This window comes from Dipteris shenzhenensis, chromosome 26 (genome assembly GCF_047967505.1).
Source record: "Dipteris shenzhenensis isolate YYH24624 ecotype China chromosome 26, Dip_SZ_1.0, whole genome shotgun sequence".
NCBI classification, from domain to species: Eukaryota; Viridiplantae; Streptophyta; class Polypodiopsida; order Gleicheniales; family Dipteridaceae; genus Dipteris; species Dipteris shenzhenensis.
Window position 1 is genome coordinate 30,694,403 of NC_141621.1, and position 22,893 is coordinate 30,717,295.

At 39.7% G+C, this 22,893-nt stretch overlaps 1 protein-coding gene across 1 annotated transcript; it reads right to left on the minus strand.

The window, feature by feature from the left end:
* Positions 1 to 17,906: 17,906 nt before the first annotated feature.
* LOC147884945 (xyloglucan endotransglucosylase protein 1-like) lies at positions 17,907 to 19,130 on the minus strand. Its single transcript, XM_087397812.1, has 4 exons — positions 18,973 to 19,130; positions 18,708 to 18,808; positions 18,399 to 18,592; positions 17,907 to 18,291 (listed from the first exon to the last, which is right to left on the minus strand). The coding sequence occupies exons 1-4, from the start codon at positions 18,998 to 19,000 to the stop codon at positions 17,907 to 17,909; spliced, it is 708 nt and encodes a 235-aa protein (XP_087253938.1). The 5' UTR covers positions 19,001 to 19,130.
* Positions 19,131 to 22,893: the final 3,763 nt, after the last annotated feature.

A 22,893-nucleotide genomic window follows, 5' to 3' on the forward strand; every position in this document is an offset into this window, starting at 1 on the left:
GCCGGCAAAGTTCAGGTTTGCTATTGCTGCCCCTGGAAGAAGTGTGACATATTTTGCCCATGCTTTGCTGAGCACCTTCTTTGATGAACCAGGCTCCTTTCTACTACGAAAGCCCTCTGAGATCTTGCTCCATCAGGTCAAATTTCATGGTCAAAGGAGTGTTGCAATTTCTTCTATGATTTTGGTCAAAATCTGTTGCAAAAGGTGTTTACTAGCCAACAAAAATTGGGGCTTTTACTATTTTCTAGAAGTATACTGAGTATTTGTGTTGCTTGAAGCAGTTGTTGATGCATGACAAGTACATAATCATCATTATGTTCAAGATACGTCTACTCAAAACTTGATAAGTTTGAGAGAGGGACACTTGTAGCTTGGACACTTGTAGATTGGCAAACTAGAATCAAGTTTGTCCTCATGACTATCTTTGATGAATGTTTCTTTGATCACCTCATGACTATCTTTGATGAATGTTTCTTTGATCATCTTCTATTGTTGCTTGAAATGAATGTCATATATATGGATGACATAATCATGGCATTTGTGCCACTTTTTGTAAAGGGAGTAGACACTACCTACAAAGGTAAGACCTTCCTTATGACTACTGGAGGTAATTATCCATTATTGGTTTCATTACTCACAAATCAAGGGAAATATTTGAAGATCAATATGAGTGTTGAAGATGCAGTAAAGGACAAGGATCAGAAGGGCTACACCAAGAACCTCTCCAATGATCATGTACCCCACACTATGGTAGCTTGGAAGAGAAGAAGAAAAAGGACAAGACATGCCACCAAAGGGGGATATTTCCCCACATCTTCAATTTAGAATTTTTGTGTGTGTGGTCAATAAGGGTTCTCTGCCTTAGGATGTCCCCCTAAAAATATTGTATTGGGTTTTGTAAGGGTTGCTAGTTATTTTGTCAAGAAATCTCCAAGAGAGATTGTAAACTAGGGACCAAAATTGGAGTGAGATCATGTTGGAGCTAGGGTGTCCAAATTAGTCTACTGCCAATGGAACTTAGAGTGAGTCTAGGTTGGGATCATGTGTGTTTCCACAAGAGATGGGCAAGCCATGAAGTTTCCCATAGACTACTGCTAGGGGTCAAGGTCATCAATTTGTGGAGGGTGTTAGAACAAATTGATGAAGGTATACCTATGTTTGTGTGTGCTTGTGTGTCCATGTGTGTGACCACCTATGTGGTGAGTGTGCCTGTAGTAGGTGTGATTGATGATGTGTCAGTCATCAATAGGTGTGTGTGGAAGGTTCTAGTGGATGATTGAGAGATTCATGGAGAGATCAGTGGAGTGATTTGTGAATCTGGGATGCTCTCTCTTGAGCTCACATACAATGTATCGCTAGCGTATATATTGGTACTTCCTCTCATGAATAAATAACACTTTCTCCTTCATTGTTGATCTCATCATGTCTTCCTTTGAGTTACTTCATTCGATTGGCTGCTTTGGAGTTCTCTCCACTATGGATGATCTAATCTACTCTAAACTAGAACTAGACCAACTATCGAGCAATGAAAAAGCAGCAAATAATTTCTTTTCTTTAGGTGCTGGGTCAGATGTGTCGATGTAGAGGCCGATGTACATGAAGGAAGTGGATTTGTCATCGAGTCTCAAAAGTGTGTGATACTTGTGCCAAAATGTGCATGTGATGTAACAAGCACGTAGAGCACAAAAAAATTGAGTGTTTTTCCTTTGTCAAGCACCCTCAAACTATTCTTGGATCAAGAGATATCACTTGATCTAGGTCGAGGGGTAAAAGGAATGAAAATGATGATGTGTGTGTGGGTTTTGGCGGTGACTCACGTGTCATGGGGATGTTGAAGAGATTGCGATGAAACCTCCACTCCAAGCTACTCCTTGTGAGAGCAATGCAATGCATGAGCCATCCACAAGTGTCACTCAAGCAGCCTCCGAATTGTTGCAATGTGTTTCCACGTGAGAAAGAGGGAAGGGGAAGAGGGGAGAAGAGAAGGGAGAAGGGAAGGGGATGGAGAAGGAGAAGGGAAAAGGAGAGTGAAGGGGGATGGAGTGGCAAACACGAGGGCACTACAATGGAAACAAGAGAACACCCGAAATACTCTCTTGGAAGAGAAGAGGAGCTTGTAGTCAAACTTGTGCAAAAAACAATGAAGACCAAAGTCAACAATTTGGCCTCGTTAGGGGAGAAATGGGTGTTAGATATCAATGCTCCACTCTCGTGTAACTACGGGGGAACCAGCTAACTCTACTTGTAAGCCCCCCATATGAGGAGAAGGCATTTGAGTAGCTCGATTATCTGGTAGGTCCTAGTTTGGACACCAGATGGGGGCCATGTATGGCCTGATGGCTAGATGGAGTTGGTACACTATCAACTAGGCTACATGCAAGTGCAGGAAGGCATCCCATGACTGACTGCGTTGAGGGTAGATGGAGCATTTCGTGAGGCAACCCACTCTCGGGTTGCGGGGCCTTGGAGCCCAAATGATCCCGGATGGCCGAATGGAGACCATAGGTTAGTTGCTCTATTTTATGCCACAGTTCTATCGTGTGGTCGGTGGCCTATTTCGAGACTGACCCCCAATCGACCGTTTTGGGCGGACTGGGTCGGTCACCCAATTGGGTCCAATTGACTATGACTAGTGGCTATATAAGAGCAAGCTCGTGAAGCCCATTTCATCACTGGCTATAGTAACCTTGATTCCTTAGCATCCAACCTCTGTCCTCTACTTTTTCCAGCTTGCCATCGAAGCTTCTTTCATAGGAGTGCACGGCTGGGAGGCAGCGCCATCTATTGTATCAGTTCTATAGTAATCAAATTTTTGATTCTCCATACTATCTATTTTTCTCTCTTGCATACAAGATCCTATTATCTGTTGAGCACAGATGTTGTATTGTTATCTTACATGGTATCAGAGCCTGGACTCTAGCAAGAAGATTTGGTAGTGTGTTTCTGTTTGCGAGCAGATTGTGAGAGATGGCCCAATCCACATGACTGCGAATCCTACCATTCGGCGAAAGTAGAAAGTTGGATGGCTCTAACTATCCACTCTGGAAGTTCAAGATGAAGACCATCCTAAGTGCATACGAGCTTTGGGATACTGCTACTGGGGTGGATGTGAGGCCGGTTGTGAGATCGAATCCAGCCAATGCAGGACAACAGATAGTACCAACTGTGGATGAGATTCTCGCATGGACAAGAAGAAATGCAGATGCACTGTGTTCTATTGTCTGCAGTGTAAGTGATTCCGTCATGGCGTTAATGTCACCATAGCGGAGGAGGCATGGACAGTCTTGAAAAATCAGTACGAGACCATGAATCAGATGTGGATTCAGAATCTGGAGACTCAACTCACGAATGAAAAATTGTTTGAGTCTGAAGCGGCAGAGAAGTTCATCACTAGGGTGAAGAATCTGCGCGATTAGATGACTGCGATTGGCATCACCATCACCAGTGAGAATCTAGCATGAAGGTGCATACAAATCCTCTCACCAAAGTACGATGGTCTTGTTACGACACTGAATACGCAGAACCAAAATCCACCCCTCAACTTTTAGGATTTCAGTGCGATGCTTTTGGAGGAAGAGATGCGTCAAAAGATGAGGACTAGAGAAGATTCGCGGCTTTCTGGACCAGATCAAAGAAAGGTAAGGGTAAGGACTCTGGTAACCCATTTTCTTCTAATGATAAAAAGAGAAAGAAGAAGATCAAGCGCTTCTATTGCAATAAGGCAGGGCACAAGCAGAATGAGTGCCGAAAGGAGATTGCAGATGAGAAGAATGGAGTAATGAAAGAGTCAAGCAACAGTGCGCAGGCAGTACTAGTAGAGTTGTTCGTAGCAATTGAGGAGATTTGCACGGAAGCAATTCATGTACCTGCAAATGAACATTGGATTATTGACAGTGGTGCATCACACCACATGATCAGTCAGAAGGATTGGTATACCTCTCGACAGCCGGTGGGGAATGACATCCTGGTAGTAGTCGGCAATGATGCAAAATGTCCAGCAAAAGGAAAAGGTACGATTGCTCTCAAGTTAGATGGAGTTGTAAAACAGTTGTCCGATGTTCTTTATGTGCCAGATATCAAGAGAAACTTCTTGTCCATTTCTGCGATTATAGATCGGGACCTCAAAGTTCAATTCGATAAGAATGGTGCACAGATTTTGGATCTTCAAGGGAAGGTCGTTGGTAAAGGTACACGGTGCAACAACATCTATGAACTCTCAGCTTTCAGTGCTCGAGCCAATGTGTAGAACAGTAAGCTGTGGCATGAGAGGTTTGGGCATCTAAACCTTAGTTCTTTGAAGGAGATGGTATAAAGCAGCAATATTCATGCAGTCATACCCCACAGCAAAATGGAATTGCAGAAAGAAAAAACAGGCATATTGGAGAGGTATCTCGGGCTATGCTAAATGAAAAAGATCTACCAGATTATTATTGGGCTGAAGCAGTTGCTACAGCAGTCTATATAATGAACAGGACAGTGGGAGTCCTGTTCATTATATAGACTGCTGTAGCAACTGCTTCAGCCCAATAATAATCTGGTAGATCTTTTTCATTTAGCATAGCCCGAGATACCTCTCCAATATGCCTGTTTTTTCTTTCTGCAATTCCATTTTGCTGTGGGGTATGACTGCATGAATATTGCTGCTTTATAGATCGAACTCCCCCAATGGTGCTTGGGAGGATTCAAGATAAAGAACAGGAAGAAGAGCCTACAGAACCACAACGGCAATGGCCATTCTCGAAGTGGGTAAAGCAGCTTTTGGACGGCAGAGAACCTCCAGCCATTGAGGAGGAAACATCCAAACACCGCCGGTCCAAGAGATTAGAGGAGCAAAGAAGGGCGCAAGAACACTTGGTCAACTACGCTTTGATGACAAAGGTGATTCGTGCTGATGAACCCAAGTGTCTTGAAGAGGCACAGGGTGATGATAGGTGGATGGAGGCTATGCAGTCGGAGTATGGCTCCATAATGAAGAACAACACTTGGGACCTTGTGGATCATCCACCAAAACGCAAGGTAATCGGCACCAAGTGGGTGTACAAGACCAAGTACAAGTCCGACGGCATGGATAAGTACAAGGCTCTCGGCTCGTGGCAAAAGGATTCACACAGGACATGGTTTTGATTATCAGGATCCTTTTGCTCCCATAGCTCGACTAACCACAATTCGTAGTGTTTTGCCTTTAGCAGCACAGGAAAGTTGGCCCGTGTTTTAGATGGATGTAAAATCCGCCTTTCTGAATGGAGATCTCAAGGAGGAGGTATACGTGGAACAACCACCAGGTTTTGTGATCCCCGGTTCAGAAGGTAAAGTCTATAAACTGAAGAAGGCACTTTACGGGCTGAAACAGGCCCCACGAGTGTGGTACCAGTGAATTAATGCCTACTTTCTACAAAACGGGTTCAGGAGGAGCCCATCTCATGCAAATTTGTATATCTTTAGAGAAGGAGGCAAGTGTATGATCGTGGTCCTTTATGTGGACGACCTTGTCATAACAGGGAACCATGAAGAGAAGATCTCGCAAACAAAGCATTTGCTAGGAAGAGAGTTTGACATGACAAATCTCGGACTGATGCATTTCCGTTTGGGGATTGAAGTTTGGCAAGAGCCGAAACAAATCTTCATTCCACAACTGAAGTATGCTGGAGAGATACTAAAGGCATTTGGCATGGCTGAGTGCAAGATAGTTGGTACCCCTATGAAGGTTGACGTGAAGCTCTCAAACGAGGATTCATCACCACTGGTGGATGAAGCGAAGTACAGAAGACTTGTGGGCAGTTTGATTTACTTGTGCAACACGCGGCCGAACATCAGCTTTGTGACTGGTGTACTAAGCAGGTTTTCCAATAAGCTCCGAGAGAACCATTGGAGCGCAGGGATGCAGGTTATGGCATCACCTATACCAAGGGCAACATCTTGACCAGATTCTGTGACTCGAATTGGGCAGGAGACATGGACAGCAGGAGCTTAGTGACAAGTTATTGTTTCTCACTTGGATCTGGAGCTGTGTCATGGGTCAGCAAGAAGCAACCCACAGCTGCTCTTTCTTCTACCGAGGCTGAGTACAAATCAGCATGCTTTGCTTCTTGCAAGGCAGTGTGGTTAAGGAGGATTTTAGGGGACATGGGTGCAATGCAAAACAAGCCTACGCAGTTATCATGTGACAATCAGAGTAGCATGGCGATTGTAAAGAACCCTGTGTTCCACGCTCACACAAAACACATTGAGATTCAATATCACTTTGTACGCGAGCTCATCATGGATGGAGAGGTCGACTTGGTGTACTATCCGACTATAGAGAATGCTGCAGACATCTTCACGAGGCTCTTGGAAGAGACTTGCTGGAGAGGCATCTTCATCGACTTGGCATTGGGCCGAAAAACTAAGTTCACTTGCGGGTGGACATTGAGGGGGGGTGTTAGATATCAATGCTCCACTCTCGTGTAACTATGCGGGAACCAGCTAACTCTACTTGTAAGCCCCCCATATGAGGAGAAGGAATTTGAGTAGCTCAGTTATCCGGTAGGTCTTGGTTTGGACACCAGATGGGAGCCATGTGTGGCCTGATGGCTGGATAGAGTTGGCACACTGCCAACTAGGCTACATGCAAGTGCAGGAAGGCATCCCATGACTGACCACATTGAGGGTAGATGGAGCATTTCCTGAGGCAACCCACTCTCAGGTTGCGGGGCCCGTTTGGAGCCCCAAATGATCTCGGATGGCTCTAGGCCCAAATGGAGACCATAGCTTAGTTGCTTTATCTTTCGGGACCGACCCCCAGTCGATAGTTTTGGGCGGACTGGGTCGGTCACCCAATTGGGTCCAACTGACTACGACTAGTGGCTATATAAGAGCAAGCCCGTGAAGCCCATTTCATCACTCTGGCTACAGTAACCCTAATTCCTTAGCATCTAGCCTCCGTCCTCTACTGTTTCTAGCTCACCATCGAAGCTTCTTTCATAGGAGTGCATGGCTAGGAGGCAACGCCATCTATTGTATCAGTTCTACAGTAATCAAATTTTTGATTCTCCATACTATCTGTTTTTCTCTCTTGCATACGAGATCCTATTATCTGTTGAGCACAGACATTGTATTGTTTTCTTACAATGGGGTCTCAAAAGGGCCTCCAATTAGTGTTTCGTAATTTCAAGGGATTAGAGAGGGATTTGAGGTGTACCAATGAGTGCTCCTTTGTGTGGGGCAATGGTATGTTGAGGTGGAGGGATGGCAGGCATGCAGAGATCCCCTATTGGCTATTCCTCTTACATTTGAATTATAGAATAGTGACAAATAGTTTACTAGTTTATTTTAAATTTTATGTAGGAAGCAATGTGAAGAAAGTAAAAGTTTATGATTGCCAAGTTAAAAAATGAGTTCAAAATAAGCTAGAGCCATTACACACTTCTCATGAGTCATGGAGATGTGGAAGCTTCTATAGCATAGACATGACAATGGTAGGTACATCTAGTTATACTTGAATCTAATTTGCTACATTTGGTCTTTTTTTGATGAAAAGCCAAAGGGGGGAGAGAGGGAGATGGTGGATTAGATTTATATTAAAATCTATTAAGGACCCAATAACTTCCATATTCAATTACTTTTAGAAGATTAATCATTGTCCCTTTTCATGTCCATATACCATCATACATACACCATCCTTGAAATTTGGCATCATAGGAAAGTCATGAAAGAGTCATGAAAGTCATGCTAACTTGTTTTCAGGATAGTCTAGTAAAAATCACCCACTTATGGTACTAATGATCTAGACCCATCCTATCTCAAAAGGAAATACAAAGCCCAACTCAAAAAAGGATGCAAAGAAAATGCTTGCATCATTATGAATGGATTACAAGTCAATTCATGCATGTCCCAATGATTGTACTCTTTAAAGAGGAACATACTAGCACTCTACAACTTGCCCACATTGTGGTGCACCTTGCGACAAGACACATAAGGACAAATGTTTTTGGGAAAGGTACTGCGATACATGCCCATCTTAACATGCATCTCACACTGGTTTTGTTGTGGATTGTCAATTGGGGAGTTATGGATTGGCATTCTTGCAACCACTCCATGGATGGAATATTAAGGATCTCTATAGATGGAAAGGCTCGGGGAAATGTAGAAAAGAAGTGGCCTAATTTTGGACTTGAGCCTAATCATTTGCATCTTGGGCTAGTTTGGATGGTGTTAATCCTTTTGGACATCAGTCCACATCATGATCCATGTGGCCAGTCATAGTCATAATACACAACCTTGGTTGACCATAAAGAAGGGGCATTTCATGTTGGCACTCATTGTGCCAAGCAAGAACAAGGTGAAGAACATGGATTTGTATGTAGCCCCTTTGGTGGAAAAGTGGCAAATTTTATGGAATGGCATGCAGGTTAATTACATTCCAAGCCTTTCAGTCAACGTCATTTTAACATGGACCATGCATGATTATCTTGGATTGCATGATTGCTCATGTACAAAAATTATATTCCTTGTAGCTCACCAAAATTGATTTGCAATTGACTGTATTTGTATTTCACTTCTCAAGGATCTATCTTGTGTTCTTGCATTTTAATAGGTTAGCAAGTGCCCGGTAGGTACAAATTGTGAGATAGTTTTTGTAGTCGATACTCAAAAGATATTTTGAAGATAGTACACAAGAAGCACAGGAAGTTTCTTCCTATGGGCCATCTATATCATTTGGATCCTATCTTTTGGGGAGTAAGAATTAGCTCCTATTCCTCCAGTTATTAGATCTTGCAATTCTGGACTCATAATGTGAGATGAAAGATTTAGAATAAAGAATTGGTAGAGGCTGAGATGACTAGATTACTAAAGTAACAGATGCAAGACCATAATGCGAGACATGTGAGACATGTAAGATGGTGAGTACATTGAAATCTATAAAATAAAATGATGGAACACAAGAATGATATAATTATTAGAATCTCATCATGAGATATTCTTTTAATATAATAAGTTAGACTTGCTGATGCAAGACCGTAATGTAAGACATGTGCGATGATAGATTTTGAGTACATTGAAATCTATAAAACAAAGTGATGGAACACAAGAATGATATAATTATTAGATTCTCATCCTCAGATATTTATTGTATATAATAAGTTAGACTTCAAAAAAAGTAAAACCGATTTAATAAATTTAGAGAGGTGAGTTGTTCATTGAGTGAAGTAAAAAATGAAAGACCGTAAATGTGAGAGACACATGAGATGATAGATTTTGAATCGATTTAAATCTATAAAATAAAGTGATTGAAGACAAGAATAATATAATTAAACTCCCTTCTTTCATCCATCCTAGTCCTTCTACAAGAACATTCTTTGTTTATCACTCTTAATTTATCATCTCTCCACCCACCATGGATGTCCTTAGCATCATCGACGAAGATGTGGAGTCTTGAACCGACAGTCTCAAACAATGGGTTGCTGACCAAGGAGCAAGGAGAGATGCAAGAATTCGACAAGGCTCTCCACTGACACGGATGGAGAGAGAGGAATTTGATGCACAGAGGTGGACAGAGAGGGAGGAGACTCATCAGAAGATAGAAGAGAGTGAAAGACTTTAATAATGTATTATAAAAGCACGACAAGATCTCTTGGACTTCTTAAGCAACCTACTTATCGAAGCACTCAGTATGGCCGATTTGATCGGGATACTGAAAGAACAATAAAGGCCTCCCAAAGAGATTATAAACAAAAAATCTGTGACTGCTTGAATTTCTTCCTTCATTGTAATTATGTTGAGGATACGGAAGTGGAGTCCGTGGAAGATTGGATTGTTGAGAAGATAAGAGATACTAATGATAAGATCTTCTAGTGTGATCTCGGCCTCTATGTTCTGTCCATCATGACTGCTTGAATTTCTTCCTTCATTGTAATTATGTTGAGGATACGGACGTGGAGTCCGTGGAAGATTGGATTGTTGAGAAGATAAGAGATACTAATGATAAGATCTTCTAGTGTGATCTCGGCCTCTGTGGCTTGTAATAGTTTTGTATTCTCTGCAACAAGCTTGGTAGGGATGAGCAGATCATATTAGAATTGCTAATACAATTTATTTTTTTAGAATTGCTAATACAATAATAATACAAATTGAATAAATATCATAAGTAAATATCCTAATGTATTGTAACATTTAACATAAGTCTAAAAAGCACTATCATTAGTCAACACAAACAAGATAAAAATATTCCAGAACTCATGTTTCTTTCTACATGCTTTACAACTGAATAGAGTCTAATGAGTCCTCTTGAGGCTACGATGCTCTAAGAGTACATTGAGTCTCTACTTCTTGTGTGGATGGTGTACATTGAGTTTCTACTTCTGGTGCAATCGGGATAAACTCAATCTCTTCCTCCTTTGCAAGATGTGATGTTGTAGATGCACATTGAGTCTCTACTTCTTGTGTAGGAAGAATGTCTTGAGTCTCTAATTCAAGTGGAGACTGTAATACTTCTACTTGAGGCTCTGATGCAGAAGGAGACTGAATTGTCTCTTGTTTTTTTTGGCTCCCTCGGGTTCTTCATTGAGTCCATCATGTTGTTTCCCAATGGTAGCAGTTAGGTAGTGAACAGTCTTAGCCATAAAATCTTGTAGCTCGAGCTTTGTATATGCTTCTATTGAGACATGTTCAAAATTTTCATTGAGGGACAACATGAAGCTATAGGAAACTCTCCACCCATGACTAAACTTGTCTTTTTGCTCCACTGTGAGGCGTGTCTGATTGGTCTTGATGCTCCCTGATTTTCATAATCACAGATACTAACTTGTTTGCAGACCTGTCCATCATCACATATGACAAAGTGAATTTGTGTAGTAAATAGTAAGATGCATGTTCATAATGATATGATAAAAGAACACTTACTTGAACACCCTGTGAAAGCCTGTAAATGAATTGACAAACCAACAATGGTTGTCATCAAGATCCCATACTATCAGGCTCTAATGTGAGCTACATCACCAATAAAGAGCGATGAGATTTATCACAATATTAAGTATTAATTGACACAATATTACAAATAAAAGAGTAAAAGAAAGATTGAGATGATAATACTTCTCATAATATGGCGTAAAGATGACTAGCATGCCATCCAAGTCTAAAGGTTGTAGCATTGAACAAACATCATCTACCTTCTTCTTGGTATCACTATGTACAGCTAAAAGGAGAGAATCGAGCATACATACGCGATTCTGTACTAATCTAGGAAAGTGAGATATAACTGTAGTACAGTAATAAATAAACAAATGTTAGAAGTAGATTGAATCAAATGATTGAAATATCAAGCCAAGAGATGTTCATATCAAACATGAGGATGGCCATCATGACTTTGTCATTAGCCTCTTTCAAAGGTTCAGAGAGGATTGTAACTTTCTCGCTACCAAATGTCAAAATATGAGGTGGCTTGCTAATGATAACCCTGACCTCAGAAGAGCTCCCCATTTCATCTAATACGGCGGTTACATTAGGACAACTTATGGGCGTAGCAACCAATGTTTCCTCTGGATGCTCCACCATGTTATCAATAAATGCCTTAATGATAGATGACATAAATGCATGTAGATGCAAGTCTGTATATGTCGACAATGAGGTTTCACTGCCGCTCAAATTAAATATTTTAGCAAGGAGCAAAAAGCAGTTATATCCGACTCTCCACCCACAACTGTGGCCATCATTCTGCTTCATTGCGGGGCATGTTACATACTCTATTTGATCTTCTAAGTCACCTTCTATTTGCATAAGTGCATCTATAGCACCTACCAACTTCCGAGCCGATCTACACATCAAAATAGATAACATAAATGAATGTGCGCATTGCATAGGATGCATCTCATTGACGTAATTGTGACACAGGTAGGTTATACTTCTTCTGACACACTGCCATGGATAGATGCTATTAAATTGACAAAGAAACATTGCTTGGCTAAGATGTCCACAGTCACCAAGCTCCAATGTGAGTTGCATTATCCAATTAAGAATAATTATTATTTGACATAATCCTCCACAATGTAAGAGATAAGCTAAGTAGGGATTGATACTCACTCCTCATGATATGCAATAAAGATAACTCATACTGCAGTCAAATCAATAGGTTGCAACCACTTAAAAACATCATCTATGGTCTTTTGCTTATTGCTAAGTTTTTAGAAACAAGAGGATCGACCATAAATGCACATCTCTGTATATATATAGGGGAAGCTATTCTAAAACCATACTGCAATAAAAAGAAAAGAATATTAGTTCATTTGATCCAATGGAAATACAAAAGCATAAAGTCAAGAAAAAGTTTGGACCACATTCTCTCTTGTCCCTCTTTCTTGAGTATATACCATTGTAAATCTTAAGCTCATTGCCATATTGTTTTTCTAGGGTAGCAGACATTTTTTCCTTGTCATCTTTATCAGCAAATATGACTATGTTACATAGTCCCACTCTACCAATGGTGGTATGTAATATTCTGTCAAGGAGTTAACGAATGTCATCCGGTGATATTTCATAGACAAAGAAAAGCTGAGGCCTCCCCCAAGCAGTGTCATCAGACAAGAAATCATTCAATGAAACTCCCTTGCACTCAACACTCTTTCCAGACTCTGAAATGATCTCATGTATGAAAAAAAAGCCCTTGTTCAAAGTTTTTTCTTTTCTGAGAGTGTGCTTATTGATGAATTTTTGTGCATATGCATACACATTTTCCGGAATGTCACTTGCCATAGAAGGAATAATTTTAGATCCATCATCTTCTACCTTCACCCATTTATGCACCCAAGCCTTCTGTTTAGCCCACAGTAAAGTTGATGCCATCTGCCTCACAATGCTATGATCAATTTTACATTGGCTAATTGAAATATTTTTTTCTGCCAGCAAATATTCAATTGCACTCTTTACTGCATCACGGTTGACCTGTTGGATGATGCAATCTTCCATGCAATGATCTTAATTTTTTTTGCCAAAAAACCATTCTTTGAACATTAATTTCTCTGCAGCAAGACTTGCGTATTTGTCTGGCAAGTTTCTTAGAGGCCTCCACATCCAAGCCGTCATCTCTTTTTTCTCAATCTTCTTTGCCTTGTCTTTAATCAATGATGGAGTCTCATATGTGACATCTCCCTTCTCACATGCAAGACACACGTCTTTTATCTTATTAAAAACTTCATCACTACGGAAAAGTATGCTTGTGTAGTCTTGATACATGTCCCTTACTGTCTTAAATCTTGTAATCACCTCTGTCCTTTCCTGCTTTCCCCTTGGTATAATGGCACATAAGCATGTGTAGAAGTCAACAAGATTATCCACTTCCACTTTAGTTGCAGTTCTTTTGAGAGTGGTCATAGGAGAATGAAAAGCTCTCCATATGGTCCTAGCTTTGAGCAACATCTCTGAAGCGGAATTGATCTTTTGTAGTGCATGAATGTCATGATTAAGTCTTTTCGACTCAATCAAATATTTTTTCTCGTTCTTGAAGATACAAATGCATGTAGAATAGCAGTGGAATTGAGGCACACTCGTGAAGGTTTGATAAGTAATTTCTCCTTTGTTGTATGCCTCTCTAGAACGCTCATTACAAGCATAGGCATAGTGTTGACCATCTATTGCCTCAAATGTGCAATGAGCTAAGAAATTTCTCTTGGCATCCTTTATATGTCGTTCTGGATCATTCACTAAACTCTGCCCTTCTTGAAGTGAGGGAACTTGTTTTCCGAGGAACTTAGTGAATTGCATCTCAAAATCTATAGGCTGAAAGAAATTGATGGATTGACTAGAATCTCCTTTGACTGGCCAAAATGCCCTTAGACGGAGTACCAAATTAGAAACAACTAGTTTTTTTCCATCAATCAAAGCCTGAAAAATCTTTTCAGCATAGACAATATCTAAGGTCCTGCTGTTGGTGAAGATGCTTGCTTTGACCACCATTGAAGCATCTATAACTTGAGTCTTCTAGCCCCATATATATCATGGATCCTCATCTGCAGCCTCATTCAAGCAAAGATTTAGATTCTTTATTGATAACATTTCTGCTTCTGAATCTAACTCCATTTCAAGACACTTCGCATCGTCTTCGTGTTCTTCCTCTTCTCTTCTTTGCCCTTTCTTTGTATATGAATGACCTCTTTTTTGAGTTATAGGACTTGGAACTGTAGCTCGTGAAGTACTCGCCTTTTGCATTTGACATCGAGGTTTATTTTTTAGGGGCTCTATGTGAACCGCTTTAGATCGCCCTACTTCTTCTTCTATTGCCTCAACTTCAGGTATACTCAAGCGATACACTTGTTCTGTTATTCCATCAACTTCATGAGTTACACCATCTAAGTGAGCAATACCATGAATGAGAGATGCATGTGCATGTCCTTTGTCTCATCTGATGCATGTCGTGTCTCAGCCAATTCAATTCCTGTCTGAGATGCATGTGCATGTTCTGTATCATTTGATGCATGTCGTGTCTTAGCCAATTTAATTCCTATCTCAGATGTAGATCCCTTGTAAACATCCATGTGTACAAGACCCTCATCCAATGCTACAATGTGTTCTGTCTGATCCACTCTAGTTCCTCTCTCATTTGTATTACGATGAACCAGGTCTACATGGCGTGTCTCATCACTTCCTTTCTCATGTGTGGATTCTTGCACCTTAGATCCCTCCAATGAAGTTGAACCTTGTTTAATGACACCCTGAAAGTATTCAAAGATTCTCTTTGACTGCGTTTTTCTTGCTTCCTCAATGGGAAATTCCTCCCACACATGTTGGAGGATCTCCCATGCAGGAACCAATTCAGGAAATCTAGGAGCTTTTGGTGGCGGCATCACAAAGTGCACTACATCTTTCTTTGAAAGAAGAAACAATCTGTTGCTCATTCTTGACTTTGTGTAAATCATCATTGTATTGGTATCTTTTTCAATTTTTATTCCTAGTAAGGTGCCCCCTTGAATCAAATTACTCTTTGAGAACGATACATCTCTGATGCCCACTCATCTTTCTCCAACTCTCTCTTTGTCATCACTAGAATGAGATTTCCTTTGCTCAGTACCAAGAACCATGCTTTCTTTGTTGTGTCAACAACAGCCCAGTTTGTGAAGTCCTTTGGGGCATAAATTCTTTTGTATTTCAATGTCATACCATTGACAAATGCTATAGCCTCAAGATCCATCCTATATTAAAGCACAACAAAAATTTTAGGTACAAAAAATATAATACTTTTGCATGAAAACTACAATGACTTTGATAAATCAAAAGTACAATGAGTCCCATTGATACACCTCAAGTTTTCATTCTTCCCAATCATATAAGTGTCAATTTCATGCTTTGGGAATAGCCTAAAAGGCTTTACAAGGCTTAGATACATGCATAAATGTGAAAAAAAATGAGGATTTACAATGAACTTGTGGATAGTGTAAAATGAAATAAAGTACAATCGAATACAAATCTGAAGTCTGTTTGATATAAGTGTAATATGCTCTATCAACTCCCACAACTGGTACAAATATAATCTGCTCTGTCCAATCCCATAACTGATTCAACTGTAATCTGTCCTGTCCACTGATACAACTTCCAATCATCTTAAAAGTTTTAAAACCTTAATCCTTGCTTAAATGGTAGGGTTGTTGTGAGTGTGAGACTGAATGTGAACGAATGGACTGACTTTGATTAGGAACTAGTCGGGAAATTTTGAGCATGGCTTTGATTGGTTTTTTTCGAGTTCTCTCCTCTAAGGGCAACTAATCTATTCTAATCTAGACTACACCAACTATCGAAGTGAAGAAAAGCAAGAAATAATTTCTTTTCCATTGTTCTTTTTAATATGCTTAGGTTACGAGTTAAAAGCAAGAAATAATCTATTTTCCATTGTTCTTTTTGGTTGCGACTTTAAAAAAGATAAAATTTTTATTTATAAAAACTAATTTACTTACAACTCATAAGAATTTAACATTCACATTAATAAGAAGTTAAAATCTTAATAAATTTAAATTTGACTTTATGAAAAATAACAAAAACTAAAAATTTAAATTGACTCCAAACCCTAAACCCTAACCCCTAATCCCCAATTCTGAAACCCAAACCCTCAAACCCCAAAGGAGATAGAGCAACTGAAGAATGCCCATGATAACACCATTTAAATATTGAGAAAGAGTGAAGGTGGTGGTGGTGGTCAGATGAGAGTGAATGAAGATGGCACCCAAGTGACAAGTGACGACAGAAAGGACATTCTGAACAATCAAATATTTGGATCGCTCATTTCTGTGATGATAGAAAAGGACATTCAAACAAGCAAATGTTTGGATCGCCCATTTGTACTAAACTCACTGTAAAGGAAAAAATAAATTATTGAAAAGGCCACAACAGATCCTTTGTACAAAGACTCATCCAGAGCAATATTTCTTGTAAAACTTATGATAATGTAAATTTGCAAGCACAGCTATTGGTATTTTTTGGAGTACAAAAGAGGCTTCCATCATGTCTCATGTCTATATAAACCTTTTAATTTCTTGAATATTCAAGAGTGTTATAGTTTTTTGCATTGAAAGTAAAAAGAGTCGTGCAAGTCTCTTGTGTAGATTTTTTTTAAATTTTGCAAATCCTCAATAGCATGGTTTTTTCATGGATTTAAACTAATAACTCAGATTTTTTAATTTAAGAATACGATTCTTATACAAGAAATACAAATTTAGGATTTAATAGTAGTTTTTGCAATATTAGTGCAACATTGTAGAGAGATATTTTGAAATGTATTATGTGGAAATGACAGTGCCAGAAAGTAAACTTTTGATTCTTGAATGACATTTTCATAAAGTAAACTTTTCTTTTGGGAAGGATTTTAAGGAATAGTCCAAATGTAGACATATGAGTCCAAAATTAATGAAATAAGTGTTGATAGTAGCATCCATAACAGCCTGCTTACTGGACAGGGAAAAAACAGCATTCCTACTAACCGAAGCCTCATATGTGGCTACCCAAATCCTATGTAGTATCGCGTATCTGATAATGTTCCATAGTTCAGTTCTATCCGCTCCTAGATCCACGCCAAACATAGCAGCTCCCTTGGATATGAACTCCAAACCCAGCGTCTTAGCACAGAGTGTTCGAACGGTGCTCCACACATTTTTCACCCACAGGCACCCCCAAAATAGGTGCGTAATGGTTTCAGCAAAGGATCTACAGATCTAACATCTATCATCCACCTGTAGCCAAGGGACATGGCTGCCAACCGGGAAGTGGCCACCCACTATTCTCCACATAAGAAAGTTCTTCTTACTAAAGGGGGTAGCTTTCCAGGCCCGTTCTACTCTTCCTCTCCAAGTGTGCTTCAAATCACTTCTTAGCCATCTGTCATTGGCCTTCTGGAACCAATCCTCATTATGCGTTAGGAGTCTGTCCATTATCTTCGCAGTTAGCTTATGAAGGGGTATTCCCAGCCGCCATTCCCACTTGTCCGCTATGGAACCAATCGAGGGCTGAGCATTAGAGGGCCATTCACGTGGGATCCTACTCAAGTGTGTTTAATCCTAACTATTTTCATTAAGGCATTAAGCGTCATAGACAATGACTAATTACAACCAAGGGAGAAGTGAAATTTTATGATCATTTAACCATGTATTAAGATATGACAATTTGATATATGAATAGTTCCGTTCACATTTAAGCCATCCGTAGTTTCATATGGTCTTTATATTGGATTTTCATACTTATGGCCCCTTAGGAATGTTATTTATGGCCATTATGACTCAAACGTCCTAACTTGAGATATAATAGTCCTTAAGACTTTAGGGCCATCTGTGGCTCAGTGGAAAGCCAGCCTTTGTTATGCTCATGTGCCGTCCAGAGCCGTCTTTTAGTTTAGTCGGGAACTCTGCGGGGTGTTGCATAAAATCGTTGCGGATGCTGGCAATTGAACTAACCTTATATTAAGGTTGTCGAGTGCATTCTGTAGGCGCAACTGCATATCTCTTCACATCAGTGCAGTAGTTGTAAATCATATAATTTTGCTTCACCCATTTAAGTTTGCTTTGCTGCTCTGTATCCAAGGTTTGGTATGTTGCTTTGTTCCACCATTTTCCAGAGGAGCAGCTCGGAGTTGCAGATTCCGTGCAGGCGTCCAGTTTGTAATTGGTGTAGGATACAGCGAAAGGTGCTTGTGTCCAATTGATCTTGACAAGTCCACCTCTAGTTGCCCAGTTGTCTCCGTTCCAAATGCTGGAATATATTCTCATGGGCTGCTTGTTGAGATAGGGAACGCCAGCGGCTTCGTTATTGGCGAATTGTCGGATAGGAACTCCATCTACTGAAAAGCTGCATTCCATCACTTCAGAGCGTCAGATTGTGTAAGGGAGTTTCCTTAATGGCTGGCGAATACGGCAACTTGTATTGAAGATGCAGTGCAGCGGACGGAGGCGTACACGATTTGTTCTGGATTCCAAAGCACAGAGTACATGTGAAAGTGGGCAGTAGGATCGAACCACAAGTAGGTTCGTTGCTCCCTACCACCCACCCCATTGGAAAAGACGTTGGTTTGTAGGATGTAAGGTTCGCCGGACACGTTACCGAGAAATTCAAAATCCAGTTCATCGTGATTGGAAGTCCGAGAAGCGAACTGCAAGCGCCAGTCAGCAAACGCTTTAGATCCAGAAGGCAAGCATGCGAGAAGAAAACAAACTTAGAAAGGTCTATAAGCGTGTAAGCGGTGAACAAAATGATACAGAACTTACATAGTAGGCCGTGACGGTGCCGGCTGAATTGCCAGCAACGAGTTTGATTTGCATATCAAAGTTTCCAAATAGATATCTGACTTTGGATGCAAACCCGGACGCTGCATTCATAAAAAAATAAACATGCAAAGAGGTAAAGGGTGAATTCGCTACTATCTTTAGGAATCACTAGACCTGATAAGCTCTTTAGAAAGGCTGGAAACATTATCATGATAAGCTGTTCTAAATGGCTGGAAACGTTACCATGGGAAGGCTAGAAGATTACCAGACGATTGGTCCAATGAGAGCTGCATAACTTGGCCATTGTTGAAGGTCTTAGCGTGGTCTGGAGCGCCATGGGTGATATAAAAATCGTCAGTGAAGAGAGTGGCAGAATTGCCATGGAGGGCGGCAAGGAAAGCGAGGAAAGGGAAGAGGAGGGGCGCAAGACCAAGTGACATGAAGGGAAGCAAAGGAAGCTAGCTGAGGAGGTGGGTGGCGGACAATGTTTAGCGTAAGGTTGATAGAATATGGGATTTATATATAGAGCGTGGGAATATTCATACCTTGAAGATGGTGGAATCCAGCCTGCCCTTCTCTAAATTGACTTACACTTATTTTCTTTTTCACGCGGTATTCTAGCCACTTTATGCTCACCAGCTGGCTCTCCTTGAAATTGAAATTTGAGGAAGAACCTTGAGACCCATAAGATCTAGACCCACTAAATCAAAGCTTGTCGCTCTTTTCCCACAAAAGATCTAGACATGCTAGATCAAAGCATTTTCCAATACAACAAACCTCCTTTAATGAAAGGAATTCTAAGGAGAAAGGCAACCTTTAATGACCATTAACAACTAGCAGAAAATTAAACACTAACCTACTTTTAATAAGGTGATCTTGAAAAAAAGAAAAGAAAAACTTACCCTGCCCTAGATTAGATTTTAAAAAGAGTACTTTTCATAGACCCTTAGTAGGGCCAAAAAACTTTGTAGGTGCATACTAGGGGCTAAAATTAGCGAGGGGGATACTGCACCTCCACAGCCTCCAAGACACAAAAGAATGCCTTAGCGTTGGATATTCCCTTTGAGAAAATTGAATCCCAGCTACTTGCTATTTCTCTCTAGGGAGTATCCTCTCCAAGGAAATCCCCTTATACATCACCGAGACATAACCATCATAAGGGGGCTACAGCTCCACTGAGCTAAACAATCTAAAAATACCCAAAAATATTTTCCTAATAGTGCTCTAACTACAACTAGTCACTATTTTCCAAGAATCATCCATGTTAGGTGATGTCAACGTTGCAGGTTGCGTGGTGCACTTGGATTTATCACACTATTTCCTCTCCATTGAATACTACCAGTGAATATTTTCATGTGAATACTATCGATGAAAATTTTCCAAGAATCATCCATGTTATAGGCTATGACAATTGCAGATCACATGGTGGTAATTGGATCCATCACATTACCTTCCTCCAAATGCTGGCCACGTGACAAAACCCAACAACATTAAAGGTTTCTCTCCAATACAACTTCACCCATTTTGAGATTTCATGCTTCCTCTTCCATCAATTCTTGGAAACAAATTGTGGACAATTAGCTTTGGGAAATAAATTATTGTTCTCTACTCTAAATTAAAGCACATTTGTTGAAGAAAATCTTGCATCGGGATCTTTGCCTAGATTGGTTTCCAAACAAGAATTTAGGTCAATTGGGCAATTTGGAAGGATGGAACACCAATCCTAACATTGCAAAATGACACACATATTTTGAAGGTTTTAATAAGAGCATGCTACATGCACTATTAGAGAACCTTAAATCATTGGTATCCTAAGAATCAATTTGGAAAGACCCTTTTACACAGGCTATCTTACACGTTCCTTAGATATCATGACCTCCTTGGGTCCATACCATCTCATTGAGGTCTCATTTAGCCACTATACGGTCACACAACTATTTGCCACTACTTGCAGTGCATGTTTAATCATGGGCCTCCAATTACCCTTATTCTACCATTGCCACATAATGGGTCTCTAGTTACCCTTATCACATCAACATATACATAATTTTCAATAGATGTTAAAGGTGGTTAAAGGCTCACTCTTGCTTACCAATCATTCAAGTCATGGAACCTTAGGTCATTGATCCACTAACCCTCCTCATTCAAAGTTAATTGAGAAATGCTAATCACAACACCTGAATGTTTTATTAGTGGACCACAACAAAAACTAAGTCAAGCCTATCATAAGTGACTATCAAATTTATGAATGCGTCTAGGCCATGCGCCTAATATGATGATCCTAATTGCACGTGCTCTTACACAAATTTCAGTGTCATACAACCACTTTATGCAAACTTGGGGCTTCTTCAAAAGCAATGGTAAGCTCACCTAGAATTTAAACTCTAAAAAAACAATTACTTTGAGTTTCGCTCCTATGTCTAAGACTATAGTAAAATGATGTAGACTAAATGATGCACTTGCAAGCCATAAGGGCTACATCTCCACTTGTATCAATTAGTGGGGTAATAGTGCTTCCACCATAACATTTTACGTGGCTCTCTCTCTCTCTCTCTCTCTCTCTCTCTCTCTCTCTCTCTCTCTCTCTCTCTCTCTCTCTCTCTCTCTCTCTCTCTCTCTCTCTCTCTCTCTCTCACACACACACACACACACACAAGCACGCACTCACGCATGCATGCATGCATGCACATGTGTGTCCATTCATGCGTAGAGCATATGCGCATGCGCGCACACACACACTTGTTGAGATTTGAGATGGATCTATAATGAATGATGCAGGGTATTACACATTCCAACATACTGGGTTCAATTAAAGTCCACTAAGAAAAGCCATAGTATGAAGAATAGATCATCAAGATTTAAAAACCTTACATTAAAAATTTCTATATTTTGAAAATCTCAGAGTCAAACATCATTCATATGAGTTTGTATGGTTGTAAGACTTGTATCAACAATTATTCAATAGTATACGCTAGAGCATATTATTGTCTTTGATACCCTCAACCATCTTGTACAATGCCTAACATTATGATCTTTAAAGTTTATCCCATGTCTACTCAAGAAAGCAGCATGTCTAATAAGTACATATGTACTTTCCACCAAATATAAGAAAGAAAAAGCCATTTTTTATGGGCCAATAAGTCTTTTAAAGCATTTTGTAATACATCTATGTCGTCATCATGAACTTTATGGTGAGAGGTCATGAGCACACTCTTCACGGTTGTGTACATAAATGGGTATGGATTAATTCCCCAGACACATCAAGAAGGCTCCATTTAAAATAATACCACATGCATGTAGATAGCTTTGTGCCTGATTCTTTTCAACAAGCAACGTTTTTTAAAACCTCTTGCAAATATGTACTTGATGAATTTTCTCCATTTGGAATGCCCCATCCCAATACTAAAATTTTTCAATGGATTGAAAAAGTGGGCATTTATATACTTGATTTCAAACCATGAAACTTGATAAGACTTTTTCCATGTTTGTCCCAAAGCATGTTTTTTTGTGGATAATCCTTAAAATAATGACCCCTATATGGACTACATCATTAAGAAAAACCAAATGTATACAACAATTTCTTATTTGTAGTCAAACCTCTTCTTTACTACATAATGTCACATGTAGGTTAAAAAGTCATGACTAGTATATTTGAAAGTATCTATGATTATTAATCATGACCTATGGATGTATCATAATCAATGTGGAGGAATTGCAAATGCGATGCACATGTTTGATGGCCCATAAATCTTTTCTAGATAGACTTTTATTGTATTTTTCAACAGCATAAAGTTTGAGATCATCATATACATTTATAATACATTATTATATGCACTTTTAATAAATTTGCAATGCACAAAAATGAGGATTTTATGTCTATATTATCACATGTGAAAACTATTCTCTACCCTTTTCTAGTATTTTCTTTCAAAGAGACTCATGAATTCAAGACTTCACTTTAAACTAAAAGAAATTTCTAGATCTCAAATATCTCTACTAGCAACTCTTTCCAAATAATTTTCTTTTTAAAAGGCTAAAGTAAGTCAAAGCGGAGTCCCAAATAATGCCACGTTAGTGAGAATTTGTAGCTATCATGCTGGAAACCATTCATTTAAATGTTATATAGTTTACATTGGCATAAAGATCATAATTCACCTTTATTGAATTTGAGGCATTGTGAACATTA